General features: G+C 46.9%; 1 protein-coding gene across 5 annotated transcripts in view; it reads left to right on the top strand.

Moving 5' to 3' along the window:
• The window catches only part of AMN (amnion associated transmembrane protein), an 80,959-nt gene that overhangs the window by 45,807 nt on the left and 10,956 nt on the right, over nucleotides 1-24,196 (top strand). For 4 of the 5 annotated variants that reach the window (XM_081193007.1, XM_081193010.1, XM_081193008.1 and 1 more), the window contains exons 4-9: nucleotides 4,587-4,674; nucleotides 10,836-11,071; nucleotides 12,322-12,459; nucleotides 13,940-14,048; nucleotides 20,769-20,851; nucleotides 23,374-23,560. In XM_081193007.1, the coding sequence (XP_081049133.1) occupies nucleotides 4,587-4,674; nucleotides 10,836-11,071; nucleotides 12,322-12,459; nucleotides 13,940-14,048; nucleotides 20,769-20,851; nucleotides 23,374-23,560 (841 nt within the window). The remainder of the gene's footprint in view (nucleotides 1-4,586; nucleotides 4,675-10,835; nucleotides 11,072-12,321; nucleotides 12,460-13,939; nucleotides 14,049-20,768; nucleotides 20,852-23,373; nucleotides 23,561-24,196) is intronic. The other variant, XM_081193009.1, reaches the window with a different exon arrangement.

The following is a 24,196-nucleotide window of genomic DNA, read 5'->3' as shown; positions in this document are numbered from 1 at the left end:
ATCATAAAGAACTGATCTCAATGCCTTTGCTGGAAGAACCTCTTAAGAGGTTTACAGTTCATATATGAGAATATAATGGACGTTTCTTGGTTGTGGTTGGGTACTTACTGTCAGAAGGTTCTTCCTGGCGTTGAGTCAGAATCTCTTTCCTTGTAACTTGAAGCCATTGGTTCGAGTCCTACCCACCAGAGCAGGAGAAAACAAGCTTGCTCCCTCTTCCATGTGGCAGCCCTTGAGATATTTGGCTATCCTTTCTCCTCTCAGTCCTCCTCTTTCCCAGGCTAAACATACCCAGCTCCTTCAGCCATTCCTCATAAGGCTTGGTTTCCAGGCCTTGAGGATCATGGTCACCCTTCTCTGCGCACGTTCCAGTGTGAATATCAGGGTGGGGTACCTACTTAGGGTGCTCTGGGTATTGGTGAACTCTAACTCCCACCATGAAAAGCAATGACAAACCTAGAGAGCATCTTAAAAAGCAGAGACATCACCTTGCCAACAAAGGTCCGTATAGTTCAAGGTATGGTTTTCCCAGTAGTGATGTATGGAAGTGAGAGCTGGACCATAAAGAAGGCTGATCGCCGAAGAATTGATGCTTTTGAATTATGGTGCTGGAGGAGACTCTGGAGAGTCCCATGGACTGCAAGAAGATCAAACCCATCCATTCTGAAGGAAATCAGCCCTGAGTGCTCACTGGAAGGACAGATCCTGAAGCTGAGGCTCCAACACTTTGGCCACCTCGTGAGAAGAGAAGACTCCCTGGAAAAGACCCTGATGTTTGGAAAGATGGAGGGCACAAGGAGAAGGGGAAGACAGAGGACGAGATGGTTGGACAGTGTTCTCAAAGCTACCAGCATGAGTTTGACCAAACTGCGGGAGGCAGTGGAAGACAGGTGTGCCTGGCATGCTCTGGTCCAGGGGGTCACAAAGAGTCAGACACAACTGAACGACTAAACAACAACAACAACTCCCACATCCCAGACCATTGGCCACGCTGGCTCAGGCTAATGGGAGTTGGGGTCCACCGATTTCTGTCGGGCTACGAGTTCTCCATTTCCGACATTCATCACACAGCAAGGATTAAATGTAACCAGAGGAAAGAAGATGCAACAGGGAACTCAACTGCTTTGCTGCTTTCCCAGCTGCAGGCTGCTGTGTCCGCTATGCTGCTGTTCTAGACGGTTCTTAGCAACACACCATTTCCACTAGCGCAATTGTTGCATTGGATTTCTCTGTTGCACAACATGAAAACACACATGCCGTCTAGTGCACGAGCCCACGAGTGCAGCTTATGGTCTCAGCACGCCTTTCCTTTCTTCCCTTTGATCATGCCCAATTTCCCCTACGTATGAAAAAGGTGTACGGTTTTTCTGAATTAGTAGCCAGAAGACACAGGCCCAGCCTCTTTATCCTTAAATTACCTTTTTTCCTCCCCCAGCTGGAAAGGGAAATTGCGCCTCATTCTAGACAGTACAGATAGCTCTGACCAACTGCTGCCACCTGCAGGTCAGCGCTGGCGAGGACAGGCGAAGGCAGCTCAAAACCGACAGAAAGTAATTAACTGGGTAACAGCAGAATCTACATTTCTCCTTCTTTTCCTTCCCCGGTTCTAATCCCAGAGATGTGGTCCAGGGCAAAGAGACATGCTGGAAGCTTCTATATTAAGAGTCCCACATTCCCCCAAGAGGCACCTTAATCAGCGCCAGGCTAGCTAAACGGCTCTCGCTCTCGCTTTATGGCGGGAGAAGGGAACTCAGAGCCCAATCAGCGCCATCACAGAGGCTTGATTGCAAATGAGCTCTTTGCAGCACTCCCAAGTGCTTCCAGCATTGCAGAACAGCATGCTCTGATGATGCAGACTGTGACAGGAGAGCAGGACAGCTCTGGCACGACTGCAGGCAGAGCGAAGCAGAAAGAGTTCTTGGCTCGGAGGAACCAAATTAAAACGACTGCATAGCAGGAGGCCTCCGCTTTAAGAACTTAATTCTTCCCTGCCCTTTTCCCATCAGCTTTTTTCTGGTGTGGTGTCCTGGATACTCTTGAAACTGGGAAGACTTGGGCTTGAACCCGCTGGGACCTGTGGGTCAACCTCTCTCTCTGATTAGCCGGTTGCCACACTGGGTTGTTATGCGAGGACAAAGTGGGCTCCCTCCTCTCCCCAATTTATGCTGCCCTCCCAAATGTGCTCAATATACAAGCCAACTTTCACCATTCAGATGTTTGGGACTCTAGTTCCCATGGTAAGTAGGCAGCCATGATGGGAGTCATCATCCAGAGACGAGAGCCAGTGTGGTGTAGTGGTTAAGAGCGGTAGTCTCGTAATCTGGGGAACCAGGTTCGCGTCTCCGCTCCTCCACATGCAGCTGCTAGGTGACCTTGGGCCAGTCACACTTCTCTGAAGTCTCTCAGCCCCACTCACCTCACAGAGTGTTTGTTGTGGGGGAGGAAGGGAAAGGAGAATGTTAGCCGCTTTGAGACTCCTTCGGGTAGTGATAAAGCGGGATATCAAATCCAAACTCCTCATCCAATGACATCTGACACAAACTATTGCAAACTTTGTGGTAAAAGTAGCCGTGTTGGCCCCTGAGGAGAATTTGAAAATCCGTATTAGGTTATTAGGTCAACTAAAATGTCCCCAAACAGTGTGCAAGCTTTTGCCATCTAGAATACAAAAGTTGGTGTGCTGTTTTGTGACACTTTTGGCTGGCCTAATCAAGGTCTTGCCCTATTATGGGTTTTGAAATTCTACAGTGCAGTTGTGGTAGCACTGAGTCTGACCTTTGGAGAAATACTGCCCTGATTCAGACATTGTGCCAAATCACGGTTTGGTGCTACGTGAACGATCCTGGGCCTCAGCGACCCAGTCCAATTCTGTCTAGAAGCTGCCTTCCAGTTTTTCTATCTAGCTGGGGATTGTCTACCCCAGGGGTCAGCAAACTTTTTCAGCAGGGGGCCGGTCCATTGTCCCTCAGACCTGGGGGGGGGGGGCTGGACTATATTTTGAAAAAAATATATGAATGAATTCCTATGCCCCACAAATAACGCAGAGATGCATTTTCAACAAAAGCACACATTATACTCATGTAAAAACACCTGGCAGGCCCCACAAATAACCCAGAGATGCATTTTAAATAAAAGGACATATTCTACTCATGTAAAAACACGCTGATTCCTGGACCATCCGTGGGTCAGATTTAGAAGGCAATTGGGCCAGATCCGGCCCCCGGGCCTTAGGTTGCCTATCCATGGTCTAACCTGACAGGCAGGGATCCTCCAGGGTCTTAGGCAAATGGTTTTTATACCACATTTATTTTATAATGGTTTTATACTGGGCGTGCTTCATCACTGAGCTGGTTTGCAAAGCAATAGCAACCTGCCCTTTGCTCCCTAATAGAAAGGAGAGAATCTCAGCACAACAGGAAAGGAGAGAGCATGAGACAGGCGAGGACGGAGCACTTGTCCTGCTACTTTCTCCTGGGAAAACCTGTTCTTTACTGCTGAATCGCAGGAAACGTCCACCGGGTTTGCTGCAAATTGATGGTTGCTCCGGTTTAGCAGTAAAGAGTATGTTTTCCTGGGGAATGCAGCAGGGCAAAGGAAAATCCTCTTGGACCCATGTCTAGAAAGCACAAAACCAGCAGAAAACCTATTGGACCCATGCTTTCTAAGCATGGGGCAAGCAGAAGAGTGGATGTGCCCTCTGGCACCCAGACAGCAAAAGGTCAACATCATATTTGTGCAAACTTTGAGTCCTCTGGCTTGCACTTCAGACTATGTGGGCTGGCCTTTGGGAATGAATCAATCCATGAATCTTGGGTTGCACCCAATGTAGTGCCAATTTGAAGTCACTTAGCGGTACCTGAAATGTTTTGCTCCAGGGAACGTTATTGCACAAGAGAAGTGCAAGCAGGTTAACTTTGCTGTGCAATTTGTTGTTGTTTATCATTTAGTCGTGTCCGACTCTTCATGACCCCATGGACCAGAGCACGCCAGGCACTCTTGTCTTCCACTGCCTCCCGCAGTTTGGTCAAACTCATGCTGGTAGCTTCGAGAACACTGTCCAAACATCTCGTCCTCTGTCGTCCCCTTCTCCTTCTCCAACATCAGGGTCCTTTCCAGGGAGTCTTCTCTTCTCATGAGGTGGCCAAAGTATTGGAGTCTCAGCTTCAGGATCTGTCCTTCCAGTGAGCACTCAGGGCTGATTTCCTTCAGAATGGAGAGGTCTGATCTTCTTGCAGTCCATGGGACTCTCAAGAGTCTCCTCCAGCACCATAATTCAAAAGCATCAGTTCTTCAGCGATTGGCCTTAGAGAGCGCAATCAGTTGCCTAATAGTTTTCTGCTAGCACAGCGGCTGTGTTGGATTCCTTCATTGTACAATAAGCAAATTCGCCCGTCCACTAACCCAATAGCCCTTGGGCTAGCGGACAGAGGATTCTGGCCCTATATTATTAAAGCTCATCGTGTGTGGAAAGGATTTATGGAGAGGAGCCGTGCAAGAATGTTGTTAATGTCGCTCAATTATGAGGCTGGCTCAGGCAGAATAGAGCCCTGAGATGCAACATTTCTTCCTTTTGTTTGTTTTTTCAGTACATCCCACTGGATGGAGAATTCATCCTGGCCCCAGGTGCTGGGTTTGCAGCCTTCGACGGCAGTTTTGATCCAGGATGTGAGACAGGTATTGTGCTCGACCTACCGTTCATTAGTCATGCAAATTAAGCGCAGAGAGAATATGCCTCCGTTACGCTGCTGCTCACAAGTCATTCTCCCAGTCATAATTAACTTTCCCCTGGAGCCCCCTCCCCCAAAGTTTCGAAACTAGCTTTCCTTTTCATAATTGGGGTTGGGGAAAAGAGAGAGAGAGGAGGAGGAGGAGGTGGAGGAAATGATAAGCATTGGTTGCAGGCGTTCCTGCAGGACTGTCTCCGTAGAGGTTCCCTTTGAAATGAGTTGTTTTGCTCTTGCCAGAGAGCTGCATTCATTTCGGTGCGGCTTACATGGGGGAATATTCCCAGTGGGATCACGCTCATTGTTTGCCTTTCCATTGCATCTAGTACAAGCATAGGGAGACTAAAATCCACGTTCTCTGGATTCAAGGCCTATAACAAAAAGGATGCACTGGGCTTAACTTAATCTGGAGCCAAGTCTTGGAACCTATGGGTGGTACCCAACTAAATAACCAAGAAAGCAAAACGACTTCGCTTGTGCAATGGGACTTCCCCCGCCTGTCTTCCCTCTGCTCATCGCCCGCACTGTCCAAAGGACTAGTGCAACCTAACACTATTTTGGATGCGATTCATTTTTGTGTGGATACAGGCGACTCCCCATTTCCGCGGGGGTTACGTTCTGAGGCACCGCATGTTGTTTACGTGAAATTGCATATATTGAGAACACCATCTGAAAAGCCTGCAAACACCCTCTAAACATCTGGAAACCTTTGGAAAACCTTTTGGAAAACCAGCAGCACTTGCCAGATGCCAAACTAGGCCTCAATGGTCAGTGCAAGGGCTCCTGGTATTGCACTTGCAAACACTTGTGGGGTTGCCAGGTGCAGCTTTTGTGCCCTTTTTCATCCTTTCCGGTCTCTTCAAGGGCCACTTTTGCTATTTTTATTTTTATTTTATTTTTTAAGTTTTCCAATTTTCCATTCTTATACAGTAGTTCTGTTTAACTTCCCACCCAAGCATTCCATGACAGTTCTTTTCACATCTTGATTGGTTGCATATACACCAGTTCATTCACTTTATTTTCCACACTCTCGTATCTTTAATATTGTCAGCTGTTGGTCATAAAGTTCCCCTTACCTGGAATTTATATTTTAGGTCAAATTTTTGTAAATATTCCCCCAAGTGTTCCCACTCACTCCTCATCTGTTTATCATCTTGATTTCTTATTTTAGATGTCATGCTGGCTAGTTCTGCATATTGTTAATTTATATAGCCATTGTTCTTTCCCTGGGATCTCTCTCTGTTTCCAGCATCTTGCATATGCTATCCTTGCTGCTGTCGTTCCATGTAGAAACAAGTTGTGGGCTTTCTTTGGTAATTCGTTCCCAACTACACCTAGAAGAAATGCTTCCAGTTTCTTGGGGAAAGTAAATTTTAAAAATTTTCTTTAACTCGTTGTACACCATCTCCCAGAACTCCTTTGCCTGTTTGCATTTCCACCATAAATGAATAAGCAAACCAGACATTTCCAGCACAATTTTGAACCTGTTTTGCACATTTTGGCCAATTCTTGGCCAATCCATATTGCGTTTTGTTGCTGCTGCATATTTTCTCCTATTTGATAACATTCTGAGAAGTTCCTTGTTGAGTTCCATAATTTTCCCCACTCAGCAATTCCCAATATTATGCCCAATATCCATAGCCCACTTTTGCAGTTTTTAAATGCACTTCCGGGTTTGGTGCAATGTGCCTGTGTGTGATTGCACGTCTACTGGATACGCATTCTATATATATAATGCCTGCATTCTGCATGGACTGGCTGCATGTCAACATGTGCAAATGGTTTTAGATACCTGTTAGGTCCATAAATTACCATATAGCATATATTCAACACAAAAAATGGTGACAATTTGTTGTTGACAAAGGACAGCTGGACGTGTAAAGGGCTCCATTACCTTCAGTAGCTTAGGGCAGCCTTTCTCAACCTGTGGATCCCCAGATGTTGTTGAACTACAACTCCCATCACCCCTAGCTAGCAAGGCCAGAGCTCAGGGATGATGGGAGTTGTAGTCCAACAACATCTGGGGACCCACAGGTTGAGAACCGCTGGCTTAGGGCCTCATCAGACCTAAATCTGGCCTTGCTCACGGTGCACGGAATGGGATGGCCCATGAACAGCAGCCCTCTGCTTAAGTGAACTGGGAATCCCCTTCACCCGCATCTCCTTGTCATATCCAGATGGAACTGCATGGTGCAGGCAGAGCTCCACACAGGGAGATGTGCATGTATGGAGCTCTGTTGTATGGAGACAGAGGCTGAGGCTTTATCTGTAGATGAGTGGGCAGGATGTCTATGGCCCCATGCCATCTAAGGAGACCAGAAGTCAGACCTAAATTCTACACCAAGGCCCTTGACGTCCTTCGTTCTTATGGGCCTGCCGCGTTATGCGCAAATCTGTGACAGCTTCGTTAATATTGAACGGGAAGAAAGTTGTTAATGAATTAAATATGAACCTCGGCAAATAGACTGTGTACAGCTGCCCCTGTGTATTGTTTATTTTCATATTAAATTCCCCAGCAGAGGAACTATGGGATATAGTTCGTGCACGGCATGTTTACAATTGCACTTGCAGAGAGCCGGGTCTGGGGTGGGGGCGGCGGCAGGGGAACCAGTGGCTGATACATTGCTAATAAAGTTGTTCCGGTTATCGTCATCCATGGCTTTCCCCAGGATTACTCACACTTGATGTTTGTGGAAGATCCTCCCCAGCGACTTCCATAAGATCTGTGCAGCGTTCTTGTAATATGTCTGGGATAATAAACCAGAGGATAGCCGCGTAGAATCATAGAACTGTAGAGTTGGAAGGGACCCTGAGGGTCATCTAGTCCAACCCCCTGCAATGCAGGAATCTTTTGCCCAAGGTGGTGCTCGAAACCACGTCCCTGAGGCTGAGAGTCTCATGCTCTGCCGACTGAGAGCTAAACTACTGGATCACACCAAGCCAATCCGGGCTGCATACGCACCATGCATTCAATGCACATCACTTTCTCCAAAGAACCCTGGGAAGTGTCTATCCCACACTGAGAGCTATAATTCCCAGCGCCCTTAACAAACTACAGTTCCCAGAATTCTTTGGGGGAGTAGTCATGTGTTTTAGATGGGTGATATGTATGAAGCCACAGTAATCAGCTGTGGGCTATCACCTAGAAGCTCAACATCAAATAAACTAAGATCATGGCCACTGGGCCCATCACTTCCTGGCAAATAGAAGGGGAAGAAATGGAGGCAGTGAGATATTTTACTTTCTTGGGCTCCATGATCACTGCAGATGTTGACAGCAGTCACGAAATTAAAAAACGCCTGCTTTTTGGGAGAAAAGTGATGACAAACCTAAACAGCATCTTAAAAAGCAGAGACTTCACCTTGCTGACAAAGGCCCGTATAGTTAAAGCTATGGTTTTCCCAATAGTGATGTATGGAAGTGAGAGCTGGACCATAAAGAAGGCTGATCGCTGAAGAATTGATGCTTTTGAATTATGGTGCTGGAGGAGACTCTTGAGAGTCCCATGGACTGCAAGAAGATCAAACCTATCCATTCTGAAGGAAATCAGCCCTGAGTGCTCACTGGAAGGACAGATCGTGAAGCTGAGGCTCCAATACTTTGGCCACCTCATGAGAAGAGAAGACTCTTATGTTAGACCCTGTTGTTTAGTTAGAGAAGGTCCCTTCCAACTTTACAATAGAGTTAGAGACTAAACAACAACAACATCACCTAGATCAGTGGTTCTCAACCTGTGGGTCCCCAGATGTTGTTGGACTACAACTCCCATCATCCCTGAGCTCTGGCCTTGCTAGCTAGGGGTGATGGGAGTTGTAGTTCAACAAAATCTGGGGACCCACAGGTTGAGAAAGGCTGACCTAGATCAAAGGTGCAGTTAATGCACCTTGCTGCCTCTTAAGAGTGGCCAGAGGGGAAGCAAGGCTGAACTTTCTGGGGAACAAGACAAAGATGGACCTCAGCCCACATTGTGTGCATTCTCACATGGAAGGGAGAGAGGGAAGATGGAGGGAGTGTGGGAGAAGGAAGCCTCCACCTTTGCACAGATAATCATAATATTGTAAAGTTGGAAGGGACCTTCAGGGTCACCTAGTCCAGGTATCTTCAACCTCTTCTGACCCATGACGCACCTTTAAACCAAACATGCATTTAGGGACCCACCATATATTTGCATGGTGGCAGTGCTCCTGTTGCAACGCATCTTGGATCAAGCTGTGACCCACTAGGGGGTCCTGACCCACCAATTGAAGACCAGTGATCTAGTCCAACCCCTTGTACAGTGGGGGATCTTCAACTGCAGCATCCCTGGCACATGGCTGTCCAGGAACTTCTTCAATACCACCAGGAGAGGCCGATGTCTTCCATGACAGCCTGTTCCACAGCTCTTAACATCAGGGCATTTCTCCTGATGTCCAGGCAAAGTCTGGTTCCTTGCATTTTCCCTCCTTTGGAACACAGAAAGCTGTCAGACCATTGGCCCTTCCACTGGTCTATACTGGTTGACTGAAGCTCTCTGAGGTTTCAGGTAGTGGGCATTCCCAGCCCTACCTTTAGATACAGGCGATTGAGCCTGAGAACTCCTGCATAAAAACAGATGTTCTACCACTGAGCTATGACCTTCCCCTTATTGTTCTAGGCCTGTTCATTGGAGCCATAGAGAAACATGTCTGCTCCACCTTCTTCATATAATTTGAAGACTGCTATTATGTCTCCCCTTCATCTTCTTGTCTCCAGGCAAGACATAGCTTGCTCATTCAACCTGCTCTCTTAGCGACTTGATTTCCACAACCCTCAAAATCCTGGTCACTGTCCTCTTGGAATACTCCAGTTTGTCAATGTCCCCCTTAAAGTGTGGCTCCCATGATTGTAGACTTCCCTCCATATTATGTAAGGCCAAGCAACACAAATTTTGTTGTTCTTTAGTCGTTTAGTCGTGTCCAACTCTTCGTGACCCCATGGACCAGAGCACGCCAGGCACTCCTGTCTTCTGCTGCCTCCCGCAGTTTGGTCAAACTCATGCTGGTAGCTTCGAGAACACTGTCCAACCATCTCGTCCTCTGTCGTCCCCTTCTCCTTGTGCCCTCCATCTTTCCCAACATCAGGGTCTTTTCTAGGGAGTCTTCTCTTCTCATGAGGTGGCCAAAGTGTTGGAGCCTCAGCTTCAGGATCTGTCCTTCCAGTGAGCACTCAGGGCTGATTTCCTTCAGAATTGATAGGTTTGATCTTCTTGCAGTCCATGGGACTCTCAAAAGTCTCCTCCAGCACCATAATTCTAAAACATCAATTCTTCAGCGAGATATATATATCTGGGGAATTCAATGGAGAACAAAAAAGAATACTGGAATATTTGAAATAAGTTAGGAATGTGCTATATTTGTAATGAAAGCTCAGATGATAGGAATTTCAGTGGATTTATGAGCTTTGGTATTAGAGGTTCTGTTCTGCAATTTACAATATCAATATGGCATGGGTGATGTAATGTGTATGGGTTGCTCATGCGTAAGTTGCCGCCTCTCCAGGCTTTGTTGCCTTGCTAAACCTTTCAGTCTGGGCAGCCCTTCACTTCGTGGCTGCCTCAGTCGCTAGCCGTCAGTGGGCGTTTCTTAAATCTTTTCCAACATAAAAGTTGTTCGACACCCAGTCTCCTCCTACTCTCTCTGCGCGGAAGTCTTCTGCGCAGGGTGGGCGTGGGTAGCGGAGGACCCGTGCTCTCCCCACTGGTGTCTGGTGAAGAGTCCTGGAGCCCTCTCACCGATTCCCCCATCAGCCCCTCTATATCCCTGGTGTTGCGCTGATTTGCTTCCCCATCTGCGGAGCTGCCTCTCTCCCTGCTGGGCCCTTCTCCAGCATCATTTGAGAGCCTTCCCTCCGCCTCTAGCTCCGATGTCAGTTCCCTGACAGGTGATTCCCAGGGTCCTTGTTCTCATTTATTTTTAATTATGAAAATCGGAAGTCGCCCATGTGCAGCGGCTGGCCATGCAGATGGGTGAGTTTACCTCATGCACTTGCCACACTTAAAAAAAAAACTTAGCGTTAATTATAAACAAATAAAAAGAATAAATATCAGTGAAGCAGAACAGACTCCACAAGCTTCTCCCTCCCTCCTCCTATTAGCTTCAGAAGTCACCTTTGCGGGTGCAGACAACTTCCATTGGTATGACCCCACCCTGTGGCATGCTGCAACCTCATTGGACAACCTCCATCAAGGCAAACACATCTTCTCCGTGGATGAAGAAAGAGTCCCGTGCCAGTACGATGACGTTATCTTTCCGCCCGAAACGTCCTTCCGTGTGAACATCGAGTCGTCTGAGCAGGCCATACGGCTCAGGAGCATTTCAGTCATGGGGCAGGTAAAACAGGGCGTTTGTGAGATGAAACCGTGGCTGCTTCACCATTTTCTGTTTTGTGATTCCAAAAATAAAATAAAAGATTGCGAGTGGAGATGGGCAACTTCTTCCAGATTCACTGTGAATAGCCTGGGGAGGGGAACAGGTATAGCCCTACTGCTAGATTAAAGCAACAGCCCACCTCCCCACGCCAGCTAAGCTAGGATGCTCTGGGGGAGGGCATGATCCAGTCTTCACTATTGAAGGGTCCACTATTGAAGGGAGCCAGTGTGGTGTTAAGAGCGGTAGCCTCGTAATCTGGTGAACCGGGTTTGCTTCCCTGCTCCTCCACATGCAGCTGCTGGGTGACCTTGGGCTAGTCACACTTCTCTGAAGTCTCTCAGTCCCACTCACCTCACAGAGTGTTTGTTGTGGGGGAGGAAGGGAAAGGAGAATGTTAGCCGCTTTGAGACTCCTTCGGGTAGTGATAAAGCGGGATATCAAATCCAAACTCTTCTAAAGCCCTCCCTTCTCTTTCCCAGGTAATCACTTGCCCGGTTTGGGGGGAGGAGGCAGGAAGACTCCAGGACCTTGTCAGAGTCCTCATGCCTCCTTGCTGAAGCCTGGCAAGCGCTTATCAGATTTGAAAAGAACATACTTCAGCTGCGTACCCAGTGCCACTGCACCTCTCGCGCTGCCCTAAATCCACTTCTGTTCTTGCATGCACACATGCAAGCAGACACACATATATGCACACACAGAGATACACATCCTCCGGTGCCATCTTGGAAGATCAGGAAAAAATTGCTTGTGATCGAGACCTCAAACTGCCAGTTAGTCACCTCTGTATTAAGCGCATTGGTTGTCTGAAACATCATTTTCTCTGGCACTGTGATAAAGCGACATCGCCATTTCAAGCAGCCTTCACACATGAAAAACCTCGCTGTGTTCATGCACACTCTCGATTTCAAGTGGCCCGAATTGCATGAATCAAGCCTTATCCCTCACTATTGTTTCGATGCTTATCCAAGGTCACAGGGTCTTCCCTTCCATTAGCAGCTGGTTGCTATTTCAGAATCACAGCAGTTTACAATGCTTAGACATAAAAACAGTTGTACTTTTTATCTGATCATGTTGTTGGTGAGACATAAAAACAGCTGTACTTTTTATCTGATCATGTTGTTGGTAATTTTTCTTGAGGGAACTGTTGATTTCTGAGTTTTGTTTTCCCCCTGCCTCCCCATTGCTGCCACTTTCTCCTGAACGGGAATTAGAAGTTCACCAGTGACAACACCCTGGCAGAGTATATGCAAAGTTCCTCTGCAAAGCTACAGTTCCATGGACAAGGGACATTCCAGCTGTCAAACACCAGGTGCCCTGACAAATCGGGCTGCGAATGTGGAAATGCTGCGGTAAGTTCTTGGCCACTGGCATTCTCTGAGGCACTAGGTTCTGTTATCAAGGGACTTCAAGAGAGGAGTTCAATAGGAGTCTGGCCTATTGAAAACCCACATGAGCACAGTTATATACTGCTAGATTATTGAAGCTGATTCACTGAGAATACTTCGCAGAGATATAAGGATCAATGCAGCCAGTGAAGTCTTCTGGGGCTCTTTTTCTGCATAACCAGTAATAATAAATAATAATAATAAATTTTTATTCATACCCCGCCCTTCCCGGTTCAAAAAATTGGGCTCAGGGTGGCTAACAAAAAATTTAAAACACTTAATTGAGGCAACAAAAAACAGCATAAAATACAGTATAAAACGTGAATAACAATAAATTCAGTAAAGAAAGGAGTAGGGATATTGGAGACTTCTGACAGAAACGGGAGGCATTAGGTGGACAAAGGTGTCCATGAGGGCGCAGGACTGCCAGCCCAACACATGGATTGCCAACATGGCACCTGTGGGGACAGGTGTGCCTGCAGAGATGTTCCTTGCTGGAATTAGACAACAACAACAACAACAGCTTTTGCCCTGCCCATCTGAACGGGTTGCCCCAGCCCCTCTGGGTGGCTTCCAACAGAATACACAAAAACAGTACATCAGACAAAGAAATTGAAAGAAAGGCTCTCTCCCCCCCACCCCCCACCCCGGCCTAACTGCTCTGTAGGGGGTGATTTTAGGATAGTTGCAGTTGAGGAGAGGAGCGTGGCAGTGATAATAGCTATGTTCTGCCTCCACCGTTTGGGGCAGCAATGCTTCTGAATACCAGTTGCTGGAAACCACAGGAGCTATTGCGCTCAAATCTTGCTTGTGGGCTTCACACAGGCATCTAGTTGGCCACTGTGAGAACAGGATGCTGGGCTAGACGGGCCCTTGGCCGGATCCAGCAGACTCTTCTTATATTCTTCTTACAAGCTTTCCCCCCCTAAAAAAATGATTAGGAGTACTCTCATTTGAGAGCCAGTGTGGTGTAGTGGTTAAGAGCGGTGGACTCGTAATCTGGTGAACCGGGTTCACGTCTCCGCTCCTCCACATGCAGCTGCTGGGTGACCTTGGACCAGTCACACTTCTCTGAAGTCTCTCAGCCCCACTCACCCCACAGAGTGTTTGTTGTGAAGGAGGAAGGGAAAGGAGAATGTTAGCCGCTTTGAGACTCCTTCGGGTAGTGATAAAGCGGGATATCAAATCCAAACTCTTCTTCTTCTGCTTCTTCTCATTTTCCTACTCATATTGAAATCCTGCCCCTCAATAAGACCAACTTTAGATTAAATGTTTTGGGGGGTGCGTACTCCTGCGTACCCCCCCCTCCAGGAAAAAAAGCACTGGGTATCGTAGTCTTTGTCTGAGCACCTAGGTATCTGCATTGGAGATCTCTGGAAACCAGTTCATTTGTGCAGGTGGAAACCTTTTTCTTCACTGAGTAATCTACCTGCTCTTGTTGAAGGACCACGACAGAATCTGTGCTGCCTTGCTCCAGAAGTCTGGGAATCAATGTCCACCGGTGATGTGCAAGGACCCCCTGAAGCCCATTGGCCATTGCTGTGAAATGTGCGGTAAGTGAAGACCAGCTTTGTTATAGCTGTTTACAGGACAGAGGAGCAAATCAGTTCGCCTGCAATTCGCTCTGCCAACAGGTACAATTGCAAGGATTTGGGAAATACAGCATAGATTGTATTTTGAATGTCAAAGGCCCCGGGTTCAGTCCTTGACATCTCCTACCTGAGACTCCGAGAGAGTCACTGCCAGTCAATAACTCTAAGCTAGACGAGCCAGTGGACTGACTCAATATTGAGGTCAGCCTGGATAGCTCAGTTGGTTAGAGCACGGGGGTGATAATGCCAAGGTTGCAGGTTCGAACCCCGTATGGGACAGCTGCATATTCCTGCACGTCCAACTCCCAAGAGACTGCGATCTACTCCCAGTATTAAAAAAACTGACGGTGATCTACCCATTGGAGGGAGGAGGAGCGTGCATGGGATGGGTGGAAGGTGGCGGCTAACTGGAAGCGGGGGGAGATTACCAAGAGTTGTTGAGCTTCTTTTGGGGAGCCTCTTTTGGGGCGGAGGGTGGCGACATTCCTAGCCCTCTTCATTTAATACTGTGATCGACCAGGATCACCCACGATCGACCAGGATCACGTCGGGGATCTACCTGTCGATGGCTGTCGAGCGGTTGAGCATGTCTGGACTAGATATTCAGGGTGCCTTCCAATTCTACGATTCTATGATATAAGGCAGATTCCCATGTTCCTATATTAGGGCTTATCTACATCTACTTTTTGCCCCACTCTTTCTAGGCAGAGGTCTGTGCTTTAACACTCCGTGTCTGAGTTTGTTTTTTTTCCACCCCAAGCTTTCCCCGTGCAAATCCGCTCTTCTAAGCTGAATCGGAGCAAACGCTAGTTGGGGTTTGCTGCAGATTGACGTTTGCTCCAATTGAGGTTTAAAGAGCGGATATGTGCAGGGAAAGCTTTGGAGAAAAGGGGCGGGGGGATGGGATGGTGTTTGGACACAGAGCTTTAAACTTCAGACTGTGCCTGGAAAAAGCAGAGGGAAGCTAAGTGTGGATTAGCCCTTCATGGCAATATGTGTACTGCATCAAAAGTAAAGCCGGAACAGTGCTATGTGTTGAAATTCAACATAAGTTTAAACTTTTCACATTTTGAACAGTTACAGATGTTGCTTTTGAAAATTGACTTGAGGTGAGGTGTTGTTTTTTTAAAGAAAGAAGGGAGCAGGACCTTTGACAATGGGAGTCAATAATAATAATAATACGGTAATTCAATTTATATACTACACTTTACCAGGAGATCCCAGGGTGGTGTAAACATTAAAAACACATTACAGAACATCAATGAGAAAAACAAAATAAAAAGTTGAAGTTGTATTTCAGCAACATCGGGCAGCTACAGGTTCTCCATCCCCACTTCAGAATATGATCTCTCTTGGTCTGTGGGCAGGAACATTTCATAAATGGCTACCCAGTTGGTACCTTCCCTCCTTTTCAGCATCTTGCCTATGTCCCCATCTATGTACATACCTGGGGTCTCATCAACAGTTAACTCAGGAGGACTTATAAGTGAAAATATTGAGGCGGGGGGGGGGGAATTAGTTAATAATGCAATCCTATCCATGTTTACTCAGAAGTAAGACCCACTGTATGCAGGGGGACTTACACCCAACTAAGTGTGGATAGCATTGCATCCTGAATTTGAAATTCCAGCAAACATCTTGCAATAAAAAATGGTTAAGTAGCTTTGCATCTTTGCCACCCTCCCAAGATGTCATGACAGAATGGCATATTTTAAACACACACAAGTTTATTCTCCTGGCAGCCCCTAACACCGTGAATTTATCAGCTTTTAATGGAGATGTGATCCTAGATTTTCCCCATTCTGATACTCAATCCATTACATAACACTCTGCTCTTTTCACATTAGGCAACCATCCATCATATGGTAGCTTCTTTAAATTTCTCCAATGGGAGCTCAGACTGCATGGGGAGTCAGCTTATTTGCCAGATGCATTCCTATCTTATCCTTCTTCTTAAAAGCCCCAGCCTGACATTCACAGGATTATCTCATTTTTCCTAAGGAACAATTTTGTGATCTAGGCGAGGGTGAGAGATAAAGGCTATTTCTCCACATTTATCAATATCCTACTCTTTCTCCAAAGAATTCTGGGCATCGCACATGGTTCTTTCCCTCTTTTCCTTTCAGCAACAAGTCTGTGGGGTACATTCGGTTGAGATATGATGACTTACCCCAAATCACCCTGTCAGTCAGCTCTGTAGCTGAGTGAGGTTTCAAACTCAATTCTCTCCAGTACTCCTCAAGTGAGTTTAATGTAGAGAAATCTGACCAAAAAAACCCCAAAACCTTAAGTCCAGGAAACGAGGAAACAGTGATAAAATCCTCAACCTGGTTTTAGACTACAACTCCCATCACTCCTGACTGATGTGGCTGATGGGAGTTGTAGTCCAAAAGCAGATTGAGGATTTTATAATAGATCTGCCTGTCCTCTCTCCTGCTGAGGCAGTGCCCAGCTCCTGGTAGTCCAAGGCTGGAGCTAGACACATGAAAGAAGTGTTTCGGTTAAAAGCGTTGCAAACTTTATATGAGAAATTGGGTAAGCAAAAACAGGACTCTGCAGCGCCACCTGGTGCCACAGTGTTAGAATGTATAAACAATGCATATAAAGCGTTTTTTCTTGGCTAATGTAGCGGAGTCCCAAGTCTGGTAGGCTGGGTCACGACAGACAGTGCTTCATCTTAAACCTAGAGTTGCTAAGTGGCCAGGGGGAAACCGAACTTGGGCTGCTTTAGCTCTATCAGCAACAAGCCTGAAATCAGCAGGTGGAAGTTTATCACAGCGTGGAGATCAGACAAGATCACCCAAGGGGCCTGGTGTGTTGTCTATATCTCATTGTCTATACCGTAATTATATCAGCCATGAACACAAAAGCAAAAGGTCGCGAATTACCAAATTATTTCATCCCCTATTTATTGCTAGGAACCCATTCCAGCCTACAGCTGGAAATCAGGCCAACTAAAGACAACTGTGCTGGACCTAAATGTAAATGCAATTTAAAAATGAGACATATATATCCAACAGGTTAGTTCCATTTCTCGTTCTTCTTCCTCGTGGTTTTCGTCTGTTAGTTTACCTGGGAGGCAGATGTGGAGGTTTTCTGTACAGTGTTCCTAATTACCATATGAAAACTGAATGCTTTAGGGTGCCACCATATGCTGCTTAGGCGAGTCTTTTAAAGCAATTAAAATAACATTTTTTCAGAAGCCGCTTTTTTTCTTCACCAGCGAAAAACCAATAAACTAATACAGAGTCATGGAGAACATGAGGTTCAGTGGCCTGCCACTGTAGTTCCTCCTGGGTAAAGACAGGGCTGGCTGCACCTCTTGAAACACCCACAACCACCAGTTCTGTGCCAGGAAAATCCAGGTTTACTCAAACCTATAAGTGGCTGGCAAGCAGGCTTTTTTGTGCTAAGTTTGCACCATGTTTTTAATAATAATAATATTTGTATTTGTACCCCAGCCAAAGCTGGGCTCAGAGCAGCTAAAATCATAAAAAGAGGTGATTTTGCATGACTATAAGTAGTGCTTTTTTCCCCCAAGAAAAAAACCACAGCATGCTGTCTCTCTAGCTGGTTTTTTTTGGGGGGGGGTCCACCCCTGTTTCTGGTGCAGGTCAAATAAATGCCCCTCTGCCACCTCCGAGATTCAGGAGGATGGCTAGAGCAGCTCAGAAGGCCCCTTGCAGAAATCTCTCTCTGTGTGTGCAATGATAGAGGCCTTGCTGCAAAACTTAAAGCCTGCCGCTGCTACACGAGAGATGGACTGAAGAAAAGGAAATATGAATTGATTCCACCTCGCAGCTTGACCAATCAGGGCTAGGAGCGGTTAGGAGCCAAGTGGACTCACAGATCTAAAAAAACAACAACAAGTGTAGACTCGCACAAGCTAACCAGCTTCTGTATTGACTTGAAATGTTTGTTTTGGGTTTGTCAGAAGTACTTAAAAGTAAGACGCAGGCGGAGGGAGCATCAGCCCGCAATGGCACCCACTTGAGAGATGCCAGAACTGCACCCTGGCCTTCTCCAGCTGAAAAAGAAGCAGCACTGACTCTAAGCCATGGATGGGGAATCTTTTTCAGCCAGAGAGCCATGTGTAACGTTTGGTGGCCACCTTCAAGTGATGGATGGGGCCAGAAGCAAAATGGAGTAATGAATATACAGAGGTACCTTGGTTCTCAAACGTAATCCGTTCCAGGAGTCCGGTCGACTCCTGAGACAGTTCCAAAACCAAGGCACAGCTTCCGATTGGCCGCAGGAGCTTCCTGCACTCAATTGGAAGCCGCATCGGATGTCCGGCTTCCGAAAAACGTTGCGAAACTGGAACACTCACTTCCGGGTTTGTGGCATTCGGGAGCCGATTTGTTCGTGAACCAAACCGTCTGAGTACCAAGGTACCACTGTACATAGTACAGCAGGCTGGTTTCTGCAACACACCCTTCTCTATCCTTTGTGCAGGCAAGAAAGAGGCATTATCAGAGTTCAAGGATACATTCCACCCAGGGGAGAACACTGAAGGTGCAAAGTCGGGTTTGTGAGAGCCAAAGCCTAGAAAGAAGGGTTGTGGTTTGGAGTCCCAGTGGTCTTGGAGGGGCACATTTGGCCCCCCGAGTTTGAGTTTCCGCACCCTTGGTTTAAGCGATCTAAGCATGGAGGTTCAGTCTGGGCAGAATTTACCATTTGGGAGCGGGAGCAATGGTGTGGTAGGCAGACAGGTCTAATCTGAGTAGTAGTGTGGAGATGTGAAGGGGAAAGAATAAGCCGATGCAAGTTGCTCCAGCTGTCTGTAAAACGGTGCCCCTTGCAGAGAGGAAGCCAAGTCCCATTAGCATTGATAGAGCAGCAAATTAAATGGATCAGAGTTCCTGTAGAACAGACGAGGCTGCATCGACTCTTTCCATGAAAACGGCACATTATAGCTGTCTCGCACTTTGCATTGGGTGGGGGCAGAAGACATTGAGGCATAGTGTTGTAAACAAAATCTGCCCTTATTCCCTTATGGGGGACACAAGAGCCCTTAGAGTCCTTTGTAGGTTCTCCATCAGTAGGAGAAAATAACAGAGGCCAACCAGAGAATATTGAGAAGCAAAGCAGCTAGTAAGCCTGATCTTTCTTAAAGCTGTTGCAACAGGGTGCTCTCCTCACACACAGCGGAGGAGCGGAGGAGGACCCAGAACAAAGGTGTGCCTGCCCTTATATAGACATTTTAAATTCCCTGCCCTGGAGCTCAAGACCACCCCTCCATACATCATAAATACATCACAGAAGGGGTGTAACCCAAGACCACCACCCCCCAAACATCATACCTACAACACAGAAAAGGCGGTCTGCAACAGAAATCTGCGTGCGTTGTTTATCTCCTGTCTGGCAAGTTACCTGATTGCCTTACCTGATTGCATTTTCTGGGAGTCTGGCCATTCCTTTGAGATGGTAATCACTTAATTCCTGAGACAATGGGAAGGTTCCCTCACCCCCTCCCTCCTGGCAGAGAAACATTTGGTCAGTTTGGGAGTCAAAATGGTTTCAGGACTGTCTTCCTGTGCTGCTTCAGACATGTGGTTTGTATATTTATGTACGTGTTTGCTTGGTACATTTATGAACATTTATTATATATATAAGACCTTAAAAATTTATTACAATAGGAAGGTGGCCGATACAGAGTCCATCTAGCTCAGAATTGTCTGCCCTGATTGGCTGTGGCTCTCCAGGTTTCAGGCAGGGGTATTTCCCTCCCGGCTTCAGGTGGAGATACCAGGGGTTGATCTTTTGCCTGCCAGGTGTGCATGCACATTAATTCATCTCACATGAAGCTGCCTGAAGCTTGGGCTGCCCCTAACTTTTTTTCCACCCTGGGCCACGAGGATGGATTTGGATTCTAAGCCCACAAGGTGGGAGTTGGTTAATCATGGCTGCATCGTGAGAAAGGGGGGGGGGGCAGGGGGAGCAGGAATTTGGCCAGAATGTGTATTTTCCCTGACTGTCATTAGCCTCAACCCTGCCCTCTGCTGGGCTTAAGCTTGCAGCTTACACATATTTAACTTGTGCACATGCAGTTTTACGTGTTTGGGGAAAATATAATTAAAAATGGTGCTGAAAGGGGCCCACATCTGGGGGGGAGGGAGGGAAGGCTTTGGCAATCCCACCTGCCATTGAACCCAATGTGTCTTGACTACAGTGGAACCTTGTGTTATGTACCATCCCCCTTGCAAACACTACGAGTTACGAGCTCTGCTAACCCAGAAGTAGATGCTCCCGGTTGCGACTTTCGCCCCAGGATGCGAGCGGAAGTCGTGTGCCGGCAGCGTGGCAGCAGCGGGAGGCTCCATTACTGAAACGCGCCACATGTTACGAGCGGTTTCGGGTTACAAACGGACCTCTGGAACGGATTGAGTTCGTAACCGGAGGTACCACTGTGTACACAATTTGGGCTTTAGGTGCAATCCCCGGAACATAACCCCTGTGTAAGTTGCTGGCTTACTGTATGCAACGATCTAGAAGTGCCAATTAGGATTGTAGGATTGCTCTGGGATTCACAGGGTCATCTAAAAACATGCACCACCCTGTAGCAACCAACTCAACTACTAGAGCTATGAATGGCCACCTATAGGTAGGCGGTTCATAGCAATTGCTAAACCAATGGTTATGTTTTCTTGCCTTCTTTCTTTTTTATATAAAAAACTGCAGGAGCCATCATTTCCTTGGAATATTCTGCTGGTTTTGAGATCGAGGTGTATCAGAACAGAATACTCCACACATTTCTCAGTTTGGTATGTTGCTCCTGTTCTTAGAGCTGCACATGGTTTAAGTGGGGCTGGAGGCCCTCAGTCCACCTGGGAGAAATCAGTATTGCCACTACAAAACAAAAACTTGAGAATGGGAAGAGACAGTTTGGAGACCAGAGTCATATGCATCTGGCTGATATGGGTCCAGCTAACTGCCCCAGCTGACCCACAATTGTTGGTTCTGACTGACTTTGTATATTACCTGTCAACAGTACCCTCAGGACACAGAAATGACAAAACATACAACGGAAGTCACACTGTCATCCTATAATAGCTTCAAAATATAGCTAAAGATAAGCAATTAGCAAACATCGAGAATCCATCCCAGATATAATAATAGCGCAGCAGTTCTCAACCTGTGGGTCCCCAGATGTTGTTGGACTACAACTCCCATCATCCCTGAGCTCTGGCCTTGCTAGCTAGGGGTGATAGGAGTTGTAGTTCAACAACATCTGGGGACCCACGGTTGAGAAAGGCTGTAATAGGGGATAATATTTCCCAGGCCACACCTCTTTCCCAGGCCACACCCCTCACCAGCCTTGCCTTGCATCCTTCCCAAATGTTTTTGCCTGGCTGGAATGTGTCCTTGAGCTCTGATCGGGTCTTGCTTGTCCGGATGGAGGATAGAGAGGGTTGTGCAAATGCATGTAGAAACTACTAGGCTACCTTAGAAAGATTAAAATTTACATTGGTTTCTCCGCCCACTTTCCCACCTGGCTCTTCCCACCTCTGGCACGTGGCCCCCAGAATGTTGTCCATGATGGAATGTGGCCCTTCAGCTGAAAAAGTTTCCCGCCTCCTGCTGCAGAGGCTGGGGAAGGAGAGCTGCTTTTGATGAGGGCAACCAGCCATGCTTCTTGCTTTTCAGATGGAAGGCAAGAGGCAATGTAGTATTCTGCAACTGCAATTATTTATTTTGCTGAAAGGCAATGGGTAAGGGTAGATCTTTAAATTCTGGGTACAGAAATGTCTCATCACAGCCTGCCAACATGCGGACGATATGATTATCAGTTTCAACAACACATTAAAGGGCTAAAAAGACTAGTGCAATTCTTGCAGTGTCCAGATTGCAAGACGTCATGCTGCATTATGTATTTGGACCAGCCTCACCTGGAGTCCTGTGTGTCCAGTTCTGGGCAGCCCAGTTTTAAGAAGGATATTGGAAGGTGTTTTAGAGGAGAGGAAAAGAGATGTCTAGGAGACCACAGCTGAAGGACCTGGGTATATTTAACCTGGCGAGGAGATGATTAAGAGGTGATGTGATGGCCATCTACAAATATCTGAAGGGCTATGACATAGAAGATGCAGGAAAATTTCATTTCTGCTCCTCTAGAGGACAAGACCCAAAACTACAAGTAAAGGGGTGAGGGTGTTCAATCCTGTAATAGACTATTTGGGAAGGTGGTGGAATTTCCTCCATTTTTAAGCAGATGCACAATGGACACATTTTCAGTAGTGGACTTCCTAGTCCAGCAGAGCTTTGATGCCTCTGCCAACTTTATGACTCTGTGGTGAAGGTTTAGGTATGGGACTTAATCTAGCACCCATCATTCCTGAGATGAGGAGCAGCTGAGATGGGGTGATACTTGCTTTCCGTGCCAAACAATTCCCGAGTTCATCTTGCCACGTCCAATTAAAATCGCTGGGAAAGACCTTTGTCCAAGACTGTGGTGAATGTGGCCAGTCAGGGAAAAAGACAGTTGAGGTGCAAATAGGCCACTGTCCTCACTCAATCACCTTCCTATTGCAGTGGTACCTTGGTTCTCAAACTTAATCCTTTCTGGAAGTCTGCTCCAAAACCAAAGTGTTCCAAAACCAAGGCGCGCTTTCCCATAGAAAGTAATGCAAAACAGATTAATCCATTCCAGACTTTTAAAAACAACCCCTAAAACAGCAATTTAACATGGATTTTACTATCTAATGAGACCATTGATCCATAAAATGAAAGCAATAATCAATGTACTGTACTATAAAATAAAACAGTATTGTAGATGATAAAAATTAAAAAAAATTCTTACCTGCACTGATGATAGTCATTGTTTGGATGGGGGGCTTTTATCCATTTCCACAGTCACACAATCAATCAATCAATCAATCAATCAATCAGTAGCTGAACTAGGATCCACACAGTCACAAAATCAAATTAACTGAAAAAGTCTCAAAACAAAAAACGCAAAATAGATAGCAAAAACAAAAGCACCAAATATAATCTCCAAATATCACATCAGAACACTGCAATCGGAAACGGAACGCTTGAATTACAATGGGGGGGGCACAAATTAGCAGCGCAACAGGAAACACAGGGGGACTCAAAACGGAGCATGTTTGGCTTCCGAAAAAGGATTTGAAAACCGGAACACCTACTTCCAGTTTTGCAGCATTCAGGTTCCAAGTTGTTCGTGAACTAAGCTGTTTGAAAACCGAGGTCCCACTGTACAGAGATTCTACCGGGCACACCACAGCAGACATGGTGACTGGGTTCCGTGTGTTGTTTGTGTTTTGCAAAGCCCAAGAACGCAGGAATTCAGGCGGCTGTGTCAAAGGTGCGTGAGCGGCAGACTTTCCTGAGAACGATACCGCCTAGCTCAGCCTCGTTCATCCAGATTGTACTGGTCGACAACAGGACCGGATCTGAGACGGGGACTCAAGCCGAGCAACTGGCCCAGGACATTGTGAAGGATATAGCAGAGCATGGTAAGGCTTGCCAGCCCCTTGCTGCTTCAGATCCTTGTTCCGTTGCTCTTGTGTGAAGCCTCCAACGCTAGGGTAAAGCATTTTGCCGTAGGCAGCAATCTGTGCCTTGATGGTGTGGCAGGGATGTGCGGATTTGTGGCTTTCAGTTTCTCTCAAGTTCAGTTCTCTACATTTCTGCATGACTTACAATAATAATTTATAATGATAATTTTGTTATTTATACCCCGCCAATCTGGCTGGGTTTCCTCAGCCACTCTGGCCGGCTTAAAAAGGTACCCCTGCCCGTTCGGGCCAGTCTTGCCAGACTCTAGGGTTGTGCGCTCATCTCACTCTATAGGCCGGGAGCCAGCGCTGTCCGCAGACACTTCCGGGTCACGTGGCCAGCGCGACAAGCTGCATCTGGCGAGCCAGCGCAGCACACGGAACGCCGTTTACCTTCCCACTGGTAAGCGGTCCCTATTTATCTACTTGCACCCGGAGGTGCTTTCGAACTGCTAGGTTGGCAGGCGCTGGAACCGAACGACGGGAGCGCTCCCCGCCGCGGGGGTTCGAACCGCCGACCATGCAATCGGCAAGTCCTAGGCGCTGAGGTTTTACCCACAGCGCCACCCACGTCCCTGCCGGCTTACGGTACAT

Source organism: Podarcis bocagei, assembly GCF_964188305.1.
Source record: "Podarcis bocagei genome assembly, chromosome: 1".
Taxonomy (NCBI): Eukaryota; Metazoa; Chordata; class Lepidosauria; order Squamata; family Lacertidae; genus Podarcis; species Podarcis bocagei.
The sequence above is the reverse complement of the archived record's forward strand: the minus strand, read 5'-3'. Positions and strand labels throughout refer to the sequence as shown.